The sequence below is a fragment of the Megalopta genalis genome, chromosome 3 (assembly GCF_051020955.1).
Source record: "Megalopta genalis isolate 19385.01 chromosome 3, iyMegGena1_principal, whole genome shotgun sequence".
NCBI lineage: Eukaryota > Metazoa > Arthropoda > Insecta > Hymenoptera > Halictidae > Megalopta > Megalopta genalis.
In genome coordinates, this window is record NC_135015.1 from 16,581,213 (window position 1) to 16,595,229 (window position 14,017).

A 14,017-nucleotide genomic window follows, 5' to 3' on the forward strand; every position below is an offset into this window, starting at 1 on the left:
ATAAAAGCAACGCAAAAATAAAATACAACAAACGCGTATAAAAATGAAATGTAGAACAGAATGCAAGAACAACAATGCTCAACGTGTAAATCTAAGGATAAAGTGGAACAAAAGTTAAGTATAACAATAAATTAAGTACAAATTAAATTAAGTATGACAATAATAAAGTAGAACAAAAATAAAACACAATAAACGCGTACAAAAATAAAATGCAGAACAGAATGCAAGAACAACAGTGCTCGCGACGAGTAAATCTAAGAATAAAGTAGAACAAAAGCAACGCAAAAATAAAATACAACAGTCGCGCACAAAAATAAAATGCAGAACACAATAGAAGAACAAAAGTGCTCAACGAGTAAATCTAAGAATAAAGTAGAACAGAAATGACGCAAAAATAAAACGGCATAGAATGGAAAAGCAGGAACGATCAACAAAGTAAATCGAAAACTGAAGTGGAACAGAAATGAGATAAAAAAGCGGTAGAATAGAATGGAAGAACAGGGAACGATCAACAAGTGAATTGAAAAATGAAGTAGAACAGGAGCGACGCTTTAAATAAAATGCAACGGAATGGAAGAATAGAAAGGATCAACAAGTGAATCTAAAAATGAGCTGCCGCAGCGAAGCGGCCCGAAAGTAAGTCGCTGAGCAGAATGGAAGAATGACGGAATGAGGGGATGATTTCTTATTTCCGGGTGCTCCGGGGCCCGGTTTACCCTCTTGAACGTCTCTCGACTCCACCCGCTCGGTGACCAGCCTCGTGACTCGCCCAAGGCCGGCACCCAAACGCACTCCGAGAGCCCTGCCTGAACATCCTAAATCAGGGGTGTCAAACTCGCGACCCGAGATGAACATTTTTGCGGCCCAGTTAATATATCCAAAGTAAAAATAAAATAGTAATAGTTTCGGCCAATAAAATTTCTCCCGAAATAGGAAAGATAGTATCAGAGAAGAGAGATGTCAAGTATCAAGACGTAAACAATAATTTAACTTTATATATGTTTATTACAATGTACTAGTCAAAATAAAAATATTCGTTTCTATGAACATTGATATTTTTTGCAGCGCACCTAAAGTTAAGCATCGTTTATTTGGTCCAAGTTAGCTTTTGAGTTTGACACCCCTGTCCTAAACGTTCCCAAAAACATCCCTCGCTCTCTTCGCGCCGCTCTTCGCGCGAACATGCAGGTTCGTTCCTGCGAACGCGCGATTTCCTTATCGCGGACTATACTATTCGTCGCGGCGAAGTGATTCGCATAACGGAGCGATGGGAGTCGACGCGATTCGGCGCCGCGCGAAGCGTCGTTTTCACGCGACGCGCGGTGTTTACAAACCAGTCAGCGAAATCGCGTACGATGTATCGGCAGCGTTGTTTGTAGAAAGTTGAATGGAACGAGTTACGTCAGTGGAACGCAAAAAATGGCTACCGCATGGAAACAAGAACAAACAGAGGTGGATCGGGGTCCGGATTACTGCAACGGAGGCCGATGATGCGCTGAATCGAACAGCGCGGCGCGGTGTGCATCGCGCGAAAACGTTAATTATCCGATGAGAAGGAACATTATCGGTCAGATATTGAAGTCGTCCTCGCGCTGATCTCTCGATGACTAATTTGGTTACCATTTTGTTACCATTTTGTTACCATTTTTGTTGATGGCTACCTCGATTGAATTGAATCGCCGGGTTGCTCGCGATTACGAGGAATTACTTTCACGATGAACTATCGACAGCGTTCCGATTCGAACAGATTCGCTTCGATTTAGTTCGTTTGGCGAATTTTGTTTCGTTCGCAGACCTGGATTTTAGAGACCTTAATTTTAATCGGTTTTTCTCTCGTGTTTTGAAGATAGGGCTCTCGGCAAGAACGAGATTTATTGTGTTAAATGCAACGCATCCATTTGGAAAATGGGAAGAAAATATCGTCGAAGGAAAGCTGTAAATTCTTTGGAAGATTTTCGAAAGACTCACATTCGACGTTATTTACGGGAAATAAATAATCGTCGTCGAATGCATTAATTACCCCTGCCAGAGACGTTAAAATCATCGAATGGGCGCAAGACAAATATTGGAATCATTGGTTATCCTGTCGTTCTTTATTTTCGTCTTTCGCGGAAACCCAAAAACTGGCGTAAAAAAATAAAAGTGTAGCATTAATCAGGACGTATAACAGGATAAAAGTTTTGGGTCATTTGATGCGTTCATTTATGGGTTTCGAATCGAAATGCTCCAGGAAAAGTATGGCTAGCGAGAATCGAATGAATTTTAATAATAATAGTAACAATTTTATTATATAATATTTAATAAATTTGTACTTTATTATATAATATTAAATTGTATAATATTTGAAACAATAATCAATAATTAACATTTTTCAATTATATCATAGTCAAGTTAGAGTTGGAAAAACCGAGTTAAAAACTTTCAACCCCGGGAATGCCATTAAAATTTTATTTTGCTCTTTCAGCAGCGAGCTTGAAATTTGATTTCGAAGCAACAGGTAAAAAAATTCGCGAAAAAAGAAGGTTATTGACGCGTAACGATTTGAAAGGATCCAACAATGTTGCCAGGAAATCACCGAAGGGTTAAAGGTCGGAAAGCCACAAGCTCGCAGCCAGGCCAAGCTTGCGCCCCGCCTCAAAGGGGAATTACCGCGTCACGAGAGAGACACGGATAATTTTTGTACGGGCGACCCTGTCCCACATTCCCGTTCCCCCAATTACGAAACTCATCTCGATCAAAACTCTACACCCGTGTTGCCTCGATCCGCACCGTATTCCGGCCGAATTTCGCCGTTGCACGGGGAGGGCCAAGGACGCCGACCTAATCTCAACTTGTTGCGTGCTCGTTTAACTTTCGACTGTCGGCAAAAATCGACAAAATCGTGTTGCCTTCTAGACGAATCGAACGGGACTATCGGACTGTTCGATGGTTCGATCCTAGTGCCGATTTCACGTTCGATCTCTGGTCGACTTTTTCGTTCGATCTCTGGTCGATTTTTCATTCGATCTCTGGTCGATTCCTAGGTCGATATTTGACCGATTTTTTGGTCGATTCCTGATGCATTTTTAAGTCAATTCCTGGTCGATTTTTGGGTCGATTTCTGATAGATATTTAGGTCGATTTCTAGGACGATATTTGACCGATTTTTATGATCGATTCCTGATCAATTTCTAAGTCGATTCCTGGTCGATTTTTGGGTCGATCTCTGATAGATATTTAGGTCGATTCCTAGGTCGATATTTGGTAGATTTTTGGGGTCGATTCCTAGGACGATATTTGACCGATTTTTATGATCGATTCCTGATCAATTTCTAAGTCGATTCCTGGTCGATTTCCGCTAGATATTTAGGTCGATTCCTAGATTGATATTTGGTCGATTTTTTGTTCAATTCCTAAGTCGATATTTGGCCGATTTTTATGGTCGATTCCTGATCAATTTCTAGGTCGATTCCTGGTCGATTTTTGGGTCGATTTCCGATAGATAATTAGGTCGATTCCTAGGTCGATATTTGGTAGATTTTTGGGGTCGATTCCTAGGACGATATTTGACCGATTTTTATGGTCGATTCCTGATCAATTTCTAAATCGATTCCTGGTCGATTTTTGGGTCTATTTCCACTAGATATTTAGGTCGATTCCCAGGTTGATATTTGGTCAATTTTCTTGTTCAATTCCTAAGTCGATATTTGTTCGATTTCTGGATCGACATCTGATCGATTCCTAAATCATAAATCGCCTAACCTTCTCCCCTGACCTTGCGTACATCATTCTTCTCCCATACCAACAACCCCGTTCATAAATAACTAAATGAACAACGCGTACGAATAAAATCAAATGAACTACATTTTTCTCGGTCGATTTCCGTGAGGATAATAAAAAAATTGAGAGCATCCGTGCGACAGCAGCCATCGACGCCGCGAGGTTTGCTCGCCTAATCGGCCCGATTGGCTGCCGATGCGGAAACACCGGCTCCCGGGCGCGATACCTATCCGTTTTTAGGTCACTGTCAGCTGATGCACTCGTCACGCTTCCACCTAGCCAGCCGGTCGGCCGGCCGGGGCCGTCTTTTGTTCCTCGACAGGACAGACTTTGTGCGGCCGCTCTCGCAGAGCGGATGATCCTTGCCGTTCCCGAAGCCGAGGGGGTGCTTAACGCGGAGAACGGCGCGGAGTTATCGGAGCGGTCGTGCACGCGTCGTTCGTTTGGCCAGAGTTACGCGTCGACCAATTACGATATTCTGGGTACCTGGCTCGTGACACGGTTCGCTGAACTGCGTTCGTCCATTAACTATCTTGCCTCGACGCGCAGAGTTTAATAGCTGCGCGCGATGCACACTTTGCTGGCGTTGCTAGGCGCAAGTGCCGAGCTGTTTGCGAACACGAGAGCCGTTTCCGCTTTACTATGCGCCGGGTTTCTTTCGGCCGATATTGCGGTTTGGAAAGCGAAAACGGCGAGAGCTTCTCGCGACGAGGTGAGAAATAGCCGCGCGACGGAATCTCGATTATATCCGGTTCCCCTCCCCGTTATCCGAGCGATCTGTTATCCAAGTGTTAGTCGCGTGCGACCGACCGCGGATTTTATGCGAAATGAAAATCGCCATCGTTGACTGCACGATGCAGAAACTGCACTGATATTCATTTCATTTCTTAATCGTTTTAACGAGCTTACAGCAGTGCGGTAATATTATCAAATTGCGCAAATGTTTGTGCGATTTTGTATTGCACAATTTGTATCTAGCAATTAATCATTTTTATTTATTTATTTGTTCGTTTATTTATTGAATATATACGGGAGGTTATCCATTAGTTGCAAAATTACAAAAGAGAGAGAAAGAGAATGTCTCGCAATCCGAAAGTAGGGGATTCCTGAGGTCATTCGAAGCAACTTTTTCCTTGGCGAAAATGCAATCCGCGGCTTCGTTCACGAGTTATCAACGAAAAACAGTGACCAATCAGAGGCGAGATCATTTGCCGCGTGACGGCCAAGCCAACGAGCGGAACTAGGCTCCGCGCACTCGTTGGCTGGGCCACCGCGCGCCAGCCGAGCTCTCGCCTCTTATTGGTCAGAGTTCTTCGTTGATAACTCGTAAACGAAGCCTCGGAGAAAATTTTCGCAAAGGAAAAAGTTGCTTCGAATGATCTCAGGAACCTCCCATTTCCGGATCGCGAGACATTTTCGGGACATCCTGTCGAATTGAAGTTAAAGAAAAATTATTACCAAATTTCGTTATTTTATTATCTAACTTTATTATCGTTCCATCGTCGTAACATCCATAAGATTGTCTTATCGATCCGGCGAATGCAGACATTTCAGCAAAATAAACATTCTTGCTACGCAATGCTTTCAATCTTTCTATAACAGCTGCTGCAAGAGACGGAAGACACAACATTTGTTTTCTCACTCTGCAATGCTTCCCCCAATCGCTCTACTGTTTCCTCAGCCATTTTCAGTGAAAAGAAACTCGGCTTTTACCGATGGAAATCTGTCAAAGGAACTGCACCGATGACGGCTACCTTCCAGCGCTCCGCCAACCGATGGGATATCTTTCCCCGGAACTACCTGAACCGTTCCGATTTGTATATACCCTCATTAACCGTCGCTAAGCGTCATTAACCGTCCTTCCAATATAACTACGCGCCTGAAAGAATACAATCCGTCGATTGCCCGGGGACATGGTGACGACTTAGCCGCCTAAGAATAGATCGGATTTGCGAGGAAAATTGAACGGGAACGTAGAGAAAAGGAGACGTTGAATATGGTTATTCGGCGGTCATAAAACGATTACCTCTTATGTATCTTGTTCTCCCTTTATTTGAGCCGTTTATTTTGAAAGTGGCATTTAAGGGTTTGCGAGTTTTAACACGTTTAAAAATATGGATGCTAACTTTCGAGAAGATTTACTTGTATTTGTTATCTCGGGATACTGATATTTTTCTCAGTATAAATAATTTCGTATAAACATTAAAAAATCACCACTTTTCATTAGTGGTTTCTTATATATTAGTGATTTCTAGTTATATTAGTAGTTTCTTGCAAGTGACTTATGCCACTTCCAGAATAAACGGCTCATTTCGCGACAAGCTTTCTTTTCGAATTTTCCAAATACAATCGTTCTCACTTTAATTTTTATGACCGTTTTCCTGAACCTTTGGAAATTCGACAAATTGCTTCGGTATTTTTCGCGTAAGTGCCGATGCACTTTCGCTCGACACTGAAAAATTTATGGACGGTACATTGTATGGGAATCAGGGACGCGTCAGGTTTAGGGAAAGGCATGCATCTGCCGGCGAGGGTTGGTGGCAGCCCCCGTAAGAAGGCTATTTCGTTTATGACCGCCGAATAACCGTTTACAACGCCTCCTTTTCTCTACGTCCCCGTTCAATTTTCGTCGCAAATACAATCCCATTCTCGGCGACAAAGTCGACACCATGTCCCAGGGACATACCTGAATTACCATATTTCCGGGGACATTGGAAGGACGGTTAATGACGGTTAATGACGGTACATGCGAAACGGAACGAATCGGCTAATTGCGAGAAGGTAAGCATCTGCTGGCAGAAGTGCAATGGAAGTGGCCGCAGCGAGGCTGTTCGATTTATGAGCACCGAATAATAAATGTTCAACGTCTTCTTTTCTCTGCGTTTCTGTTCAATTTTCCTCGCAAATGCCACCCATATATTCTTAGCGGCGAAGTCGCCACGAAATCCTTGGAGAAATCCCCAAATTACTTTGCCTAGAATTTACCGTCAGGAAACATTAGCTAGACTCCAGAGGGTCCTAAATTTAATCTTAAACGAAGGAAGGGTCGGTAAATAACGGTATTGTATTGTACAGAAATCGGTGACGGACCAGGTAGTCGTAGAAAGATAAGTGCAGTAATGTCTCCCTTACTAATTGCTCAGGCTGTGTACAGAAATGGACAATTTGGGGAGAAGGAGATACGATTATTCGAGCCTTAATCTTTTAGGTACGGCTGAATTCTGCGCGAGACTATTTCTCTGGACGGCAGAGTCTGATATGCACTGTGCAGAGTGTCTGTATATTCTGTCTGTATATTGTTAAGATACAGTTATATTGTTAAGATAAGTCTATATATTGTAAATCGATGTGAAGACAAAAGAAGTTTGAAACAATGCATACGAAGACGAATATTTGATTCAAACGATGACCGAGTGAGCTACTAGAGTAAGCCACTATAGTGGCGCGTCGTGCCTAAAAGGTTAAATCTCGTTTTTATAGTTGTTGATAATTCGTAACTGTAAAACAAGGCACAAGACTCAATTTAATCGTATCTCCTTCTCCCCAAATTGTCCAGTTTCGCGGACTGTACAGTAATGTCCCCCTTACCGATGCTCAGATTGTCCACAAAAATGGACAATTTGGGGAGAAGCAGATACGATTATTCGAGCCTTGAATCTTGTTTTTATAGTTGTTGATAATTCGTAACTGTAAAACAAGGCGCAAGACTCAATTTAATCGTATCTCCTTCTCCCCAAATTGTCCAGTTTCGTGGACTGTACAGTAACGTACAGTAATGTCTCCCTTACTGACGCTCAGATTGTCCACAACACTGGACAATTTTCGAGCCTTGAATCTCGTTGTTATAGTTGTGGATAATTCGTAACTGTAAAACGAGGCGCAACTCTCAATTTAATCGTATCTCCTTCTCCCCAAATTGTCCAGTTTCGTGGACTGTACAGTAACGTACAGTAATGTCTCCCTTACTGACGCTCGAATTGTCCGCAAAACTGGACAATTTGGGGAGAAGGAGATACGATTCTTCGAGTCGAGATTAATCGTTACGAATTATCAACAACTATAAAAACGAGCCGCAAGGCTCGAATAATCGTATCTGCTCTTCCCAAATTGTCCATTTTTTTAGACAATCCGAGCGTCAATTAGAGAGACATTACTGTAATCATCTCGCTGACGTGCACCGAAATCTTGTCGCAACGTCAACAACATTCAACGCCTTCTTTCCTCTGTGTCAGAATTTTTACGTTTTCACCACGAATGCAGTCTAGCAATATGCAGCACGTCTTGTTCTCTCTTCGTATCTTTTAGTTACATTTTTGTTCATATTTTTATCATGAACCCAGTCCAGCAATAAGCAACGCCTCTTCTTCTCGTACATTTATTTCCGTTAAATCCTGCACAGTCGCGAACGAACGATTCGAGTCCCGAGGCAGCCGACGCGTTTTATAAAAATGCTTGCAACGTTTTTAAATTCCTTATCGGCCGTAGTAAGAGGGAAACGGACACCTCATCAGTTTATTCCTCGACGGGCATCGCATTCTCCTTCCAAAAGTATGTCCTAACGGTACCGGCGAGCCGAATCGCGTCGCGTCATCCCGATTCCCGGTAAATCGTCGCGACGAGGCCGGTGTACAAAAGCGAGGATGCGTGTATACAAAAGCGTGTGGGGGGCGGGGGGTGGGCGAGATCAGCTCCTGATCGTGGGACAGATGCAAATAGAATTACACAGTCGGTATCGTTTCGCGCGGACGCCGATAACTCGCATCGTTAATCGCGCGATGCGCGACCGCATAAAACCCGGGCCCGACCCGACCCGACGGGATCCGTGTTCCAACACCTCGGGTGTTTCGCCATTTTTTTCTTTCTTTTTGTGCTCTTTACTACCTTCCCAAGTGTCCCGACGAATAATGAAAGTACCGCATAAAACCGGAGTTAACTCCTTAACGCAGTTTTTTTTTTTTAAAACCGGCCAAAAAAGATCAATTCATATACTGCGCTTTTGTTCCATGGAGAAAGGCTATATTTCATTCTTGAATAAATAAGTGTTATAGCTTACAATCCCATGTAAATGATAAATATCAATAAAACGATTTCTTTTCCTTGCTTTCGCATTGTTATTTTCAATTCTCGATTATATTCTAGTGTGAACAATTATAGCAGCATAATATATACCGACGCTCGAATTATCTCGAGTGTGCACAGTTTGGCCTGTTTAGCGCGCTCGAATTAACTCGAGCGTACACGTTAAGGGGTTAATCTCGAACAGTCCGAGAAGACCGCGAACGAATCTTTTGTTCGGCTCGGATCGGTGCTTTTGTTGCTGTCGTCGTCGTCGTTTTGCATTTTGCTTTTCTTTTAATCAAGCCCGGATTTTTAATCTCGTTTTCCGCGCGCATCGTAGAACGTGCTTCTCTGTCGGCTTTTTATCGGCGGAATATCGTTCGTTCGGCCGCGGCGGAAAATTGTTACGAGAGCACGCGGTTCGGTGGTACATGTGTGGCTCCACGTGTTGGACCGTTTCCCCGCCAATCTCGTAATGGATAAAGCTTCCCCGTTTCTTCGTTCAGGTATATCGATTGACTAAACACGGCGAGCCCGTAATCGTATTATCCTAACCAACGTCCGAACCGAGGGGGTTGAAAACGCTGACGCCGAATTTCGCGCGATCCGTGCCGCTAACCAGAAACTTCCATCTGCGCTCTGGCGATTCGACGATGATTTGATCCTCGTTTAAGGATTATTTATTCTATGTTTACGATCAAGACTGCGCGCTTTCGCGCAATAAATAACAATTTTATGTGGAATCGCTCGAAACAACGTCCATCATTTATTTCCATGATCGTCAAATAATTAAAACAATTATTTTTTTATTTTAATTAGTCTATGATATTTGGAAATAAATAAAAATGCGCGGGGATAATATAATTTAAATTAATTCATTTAGCATAAGCGGGCCTTGATGCCGTTTTAACTTTTTTCTACGAAAGTTCAACATCTTCGTAATTTACATATTTATTTGTTTATTTATTTATTTATTGAATATGTACGGAGATTACTCATTAGCTTCGAAATTACAGGAAGAAAAAGAATACAGCGATTTCATAATAATATTATAATATTAATAATAATATTATAATAGTGATAATAATATTATAATAGTGATAATAATATTATAATAGTGATAATAATATTATAATAGTGATAATAATATTATAATAGTGATAATAATATTATAATAGTGATAATAATATTATAATAGTGATAATAATATTATAATAGTAACAATAATATTATAATATTAATAATAATATTATAATAGTAATGATAATATTATAATAATAATAATAACAAAAGTAATAATAATGTAATGAAACTCTGCACAATGGGATCCGCTGAGAACACGCGAGCCCGCTAATTGCCAGCCAGAAAGCTGCGAGTGATTTAACAAGAAAGTAGAAAAGAAAAGAAAGTCCGCGTTCTATACGAGCGCGAACGGGTCACCCGGTATAAGCCGTAGAGAACCGACGGGGTCCATTAACGTTTGCGAATAGTGGTGGAACGAGTTACTCCGTTCGGGAGATAATCGACGAATTATTCGATTCGATTCGAGCGACAGAGGCTCTCCGCGGTCGGAGCACACGCTCACGAGGAGCGGAGGCCGAACGTATTTAAAAACAGAAGCGAACCCGAAGACCGGTTAGGCACACCAAGGAGATCAACCGACTGGTCGGGTAATCGGCTAAAATGAATCTCCGGTGTCACACTTTCCTTCGCTCGTTATCAACGATCCTTCGCCGGTCGTTACTTTTTCTGGGAATCGCAACGGGAATCGTATATTCCTGCTCGATTCCCGGGGCCGTTTCACCGCTCCCAACAGAAACGCGATAACCGGCTGCCAAAAAGAAAAGAAGAAAGAAAAAAAATTCATTTCTCCGATGCGATCTATTTTCCGAAATTTTTGTCGGAATTATTAATCGGCCAGGCAGATAAGTGCCATTTTCGCGGCGAAGCTGGCTAGTCCGACCAAAAATGTCCTAAAAATTACCTAAATATTATCTAGACTCTGTGCCATTGTTATTAATCGGCCAGGCAAATAAGTGCCATTTTCGCGGCGAGGCTGGCTATGGTCAGACCAAAAATGACCTAAAAATTATCTAGACTCTGTGCCATTATTATTAATCTGCCAGGCAAATAAGTGCCATTTTCGCGGCGAAGCTGACTATAGTCCGACGAAAAATTACCTAAAAATTATCTAGACTCTGTGCCATTATTATTAATCTGCCAGGCAAATAAGTGCCATTTTCGCGGCGAAGCTGGCTATAGTCCGATCAAAAATGACCTAAAAATGACCTAAAAATTACCTAGACTCTGTGCCATTTTTATTATAATTTATCTCTGAACTAAGGGAATTCGTTCAAACAATTCCGGGCGAAGAAGTCCACATAATTTCAACGATTTTAAAACGAAAAACATGGAACCGTTCATTTCGACCGGCCGCTTGTAGTTTCAGCGTTAAATCCGACGAGCCGATATTCTAGAAAATGTATGCAAAGCATCGACGCACACACACACACATACCACGCGGTCGACTTTGTTTTCTAAAAACAAAATGTAACAACTTTCGTCAACTCTTAGAAAGTTGCTCGGCTCGGCTTGCGAGCACGTCGAACTTGTTATTGAGAACAGAAAAGAAGCTAAGTTCGAGGAAGCAAATATTGTGCCGGGAAAAGAATTCGTCTCAAGGCTGCGCGAGAAGGTCGCGATTATTACAGAGAGTCGTTGGAATCGTCGGGACTCGCGAGAGACAAACAAAAACATACAATTTCGTTTAAAAGAACGTCGAGATATGTATGACCTTCTTAACGTCTGAAAATATGCGAGTACTCTAGAGTACTCTCGTTACCTAAGAATCATGACCGCAGAGATATTTATTCGTCTCGGAAAGAATTAGCGAGCTATAATTACAGAGATCATCTTGTAGAAACGCGAAGAAAACATCAAACGATTATTCTAAAAGTCAGCCCAAAACAGATACCTAACAGAGAAAAATAGGCAAAATAGTTACAGTCATAAATAGGCCGCGGATTTCATGCGTTTTTTTTTATATGCAAACGAGAGATTGCACTTGGCTCCTAAGCTTGCAATCGGTGCATTTTTATTTCTCACAATGATCAGCAGTCTAGTTCGTAAACAATGAAACACGAGTCCACAGCGTTGCCGAACGGAAAATTCAAGAAACCGTGTCCCGTTCGGTTATCAACGGCAGAGCACAACGTGACATAGGTTTTCTTGCATAAACCGTGAAGGCAGATCGGACGAGAAAGAAAATTCACTCACCTTGAAAGGGTGCCCTTGAGCAGAGGATTCCTGTCGTCATAGTACCCTCCCGCCGGCATCTTCAAGTAATCCAAACAAAAACAGGCACCCGGCACAGAACACAGACACTACAGCACTGCATCACTGTCGCGTGATCTGTTAACTTTCCATTCACCGTACCAACGATATATATGGCTACACGGTTTTGCTAGGCGCGCGCGTTTCCCGCGGAAGACTATGGCTCCGTGCGGAGCAGAAATCGGAAAAATCGGCCGAACGGCCCCGGCGCGACGACACTCACCGCGAACGCGTATACATATACGTATATGTATGTATATATATATGTCACAGAGTCCGCGTTACATCGTCGGCTCGGATCGACGGTATCGTATCGTTAGTCGCGTCTCGCGGACGTCTCTCCTCGAGAACCATCCGCGCAGATAACGGCCAGCCGACGAACCACTGTCAACAAGTTGCTCTAACACAAGAACTTCACTCGCGCCTACTCTACACTCCCGGCAATTATCTAGACGGCTGGGTTGTTCCGAATTTTCCTCGGCAGCGTCTCATTCGATACTGATCGGTAGGCGTCATCCATGATCCTCTGCAGCCCCCGCCACCTAAAGACAGAAATTCTCGTTTAGCCCACGCCGCCACCGTCGCCCCCACCACCGTTCCCTACCCTACGGACCTTTCTCCCCTTCGACTTCCCGGACGGTAGTCGCTCCGTCCGACCTTCGCTTCACTACGATTCTACGTGCGTACACATACCCCGGGCAATAAAGCTGCAGGTAGAAAACCGTACGAATCTACGTTACACGACGCTTCCTTCTCCGTCGTAATTTACCCAACCGGCAACCTTAATTACCCAAGCAAGAAAAAAAATTTCCTTTTTAAAATCCTTTAAGAAATTTTAATATCCTTTTAATATCCTTTAAATATCCTCGAAGCGAAAGGATCTGGCCGCTTGGTTGTCACGCCTAAATATTGTTAATTGTCGATTGTACGTCGAAGTAGAGACTTCTTTAAGTACTCGAGAATTTTTTCAAATTTTTTGAAGACAGCGGTGCATGTGCACAGGAAGCGCAAACTATTTTTTATAACATAAATTGGTATGGTTTTACGATTTTATACATGGTGTCATGCAATTATGCCATTACAATTTATCGTCAAATAAAGCATTTCGAATAATATTTAATATAATATATAAAATATTAATATAAATATTATATAAATATAATATAATATAGTATATAATATATAAAATATTAATATAAATATTATATAAATATAATATAATATATAAAAGATATTTAGCAACCGTCTACATCTTTCAATAGAAAAAGTATTCTAACGATTCTCACGCGCGGATCAAGTAAAACTGACAGGAATTGGTTTACTCATTTACATGAACTTCACGGTCCGAAGCGACGTGTTACGTACGAACACATGGCCGATCGTGCCAAGTTATATCGCGGGACACAATTCACACTGGCGCGAGAGGCTTTGCGAAAATTAATTGATTCGCGGAGGACCGGTGCTATCAGCCAGCGACGGTGAATCGATCTCTAATACACGGTGCACGTTTAATCAAGAATTTAATCCAACCCACCGCCACGAGCTCCGCCGACACGTGCGAACACTAATGCTAACCATGGTCGACTATCAACAACCCGTGTCCCGCCAACCCCGCCGCGCACGCGCGTTACGGTTCTCGCGAAAAATTACCCGCCACAATTCCCGCAGCCGCCGCCGCGTTTTCTCGCGTTTCTTGTATAAACGCGGGACTACGTTGTTCCCGTGGATCCGCCGTCGCACTCGGCGACATTTAAACGTCGCAAATATTATGCGTTATTAATCCCGCGACAGGTTCGCGGCATAGAAAACGATCCACTCGGAGGTTACGATGTATACTAAAGCTAATGTCGACCGCCATCTGGCGGTA

The 14,017-nt window shown here is 42.6% G+C and overlaps 1 protein-coding gene across 5 annotated transcripts in view; it reads right to left on the bottom strand.

The window, feature by feature from the left end:
- Positions 1–14,017, bottom strand: part of lilli (AF4/FMR2 family member lilliputian) — a 447,030-nt gene that overhangs the window by 423,806 nt on the left and 9,207 nt on the right. For 4 of the 5 annotated variants that reach the window (XM_033478325.2, XM_033478322.2, XM_033478326.2 and 1 more), the window contains exon 2: positions 12,094–12,692. In XM_033478325.2, coding sequence (XP_033334216.2) covers positions 12,094–12,152 — 59 coding nt within the window. In that variant the 5' untranslated portion in view covers positions 12,153–12,692. Of the gene's footprint in view, positions 1–12,093; positions 12,693–12,763; positions 12,779–14,017 lie in introns of those variants that run through there. The other variant, XM_033478324.2, reaches the window with a different exon arrangement.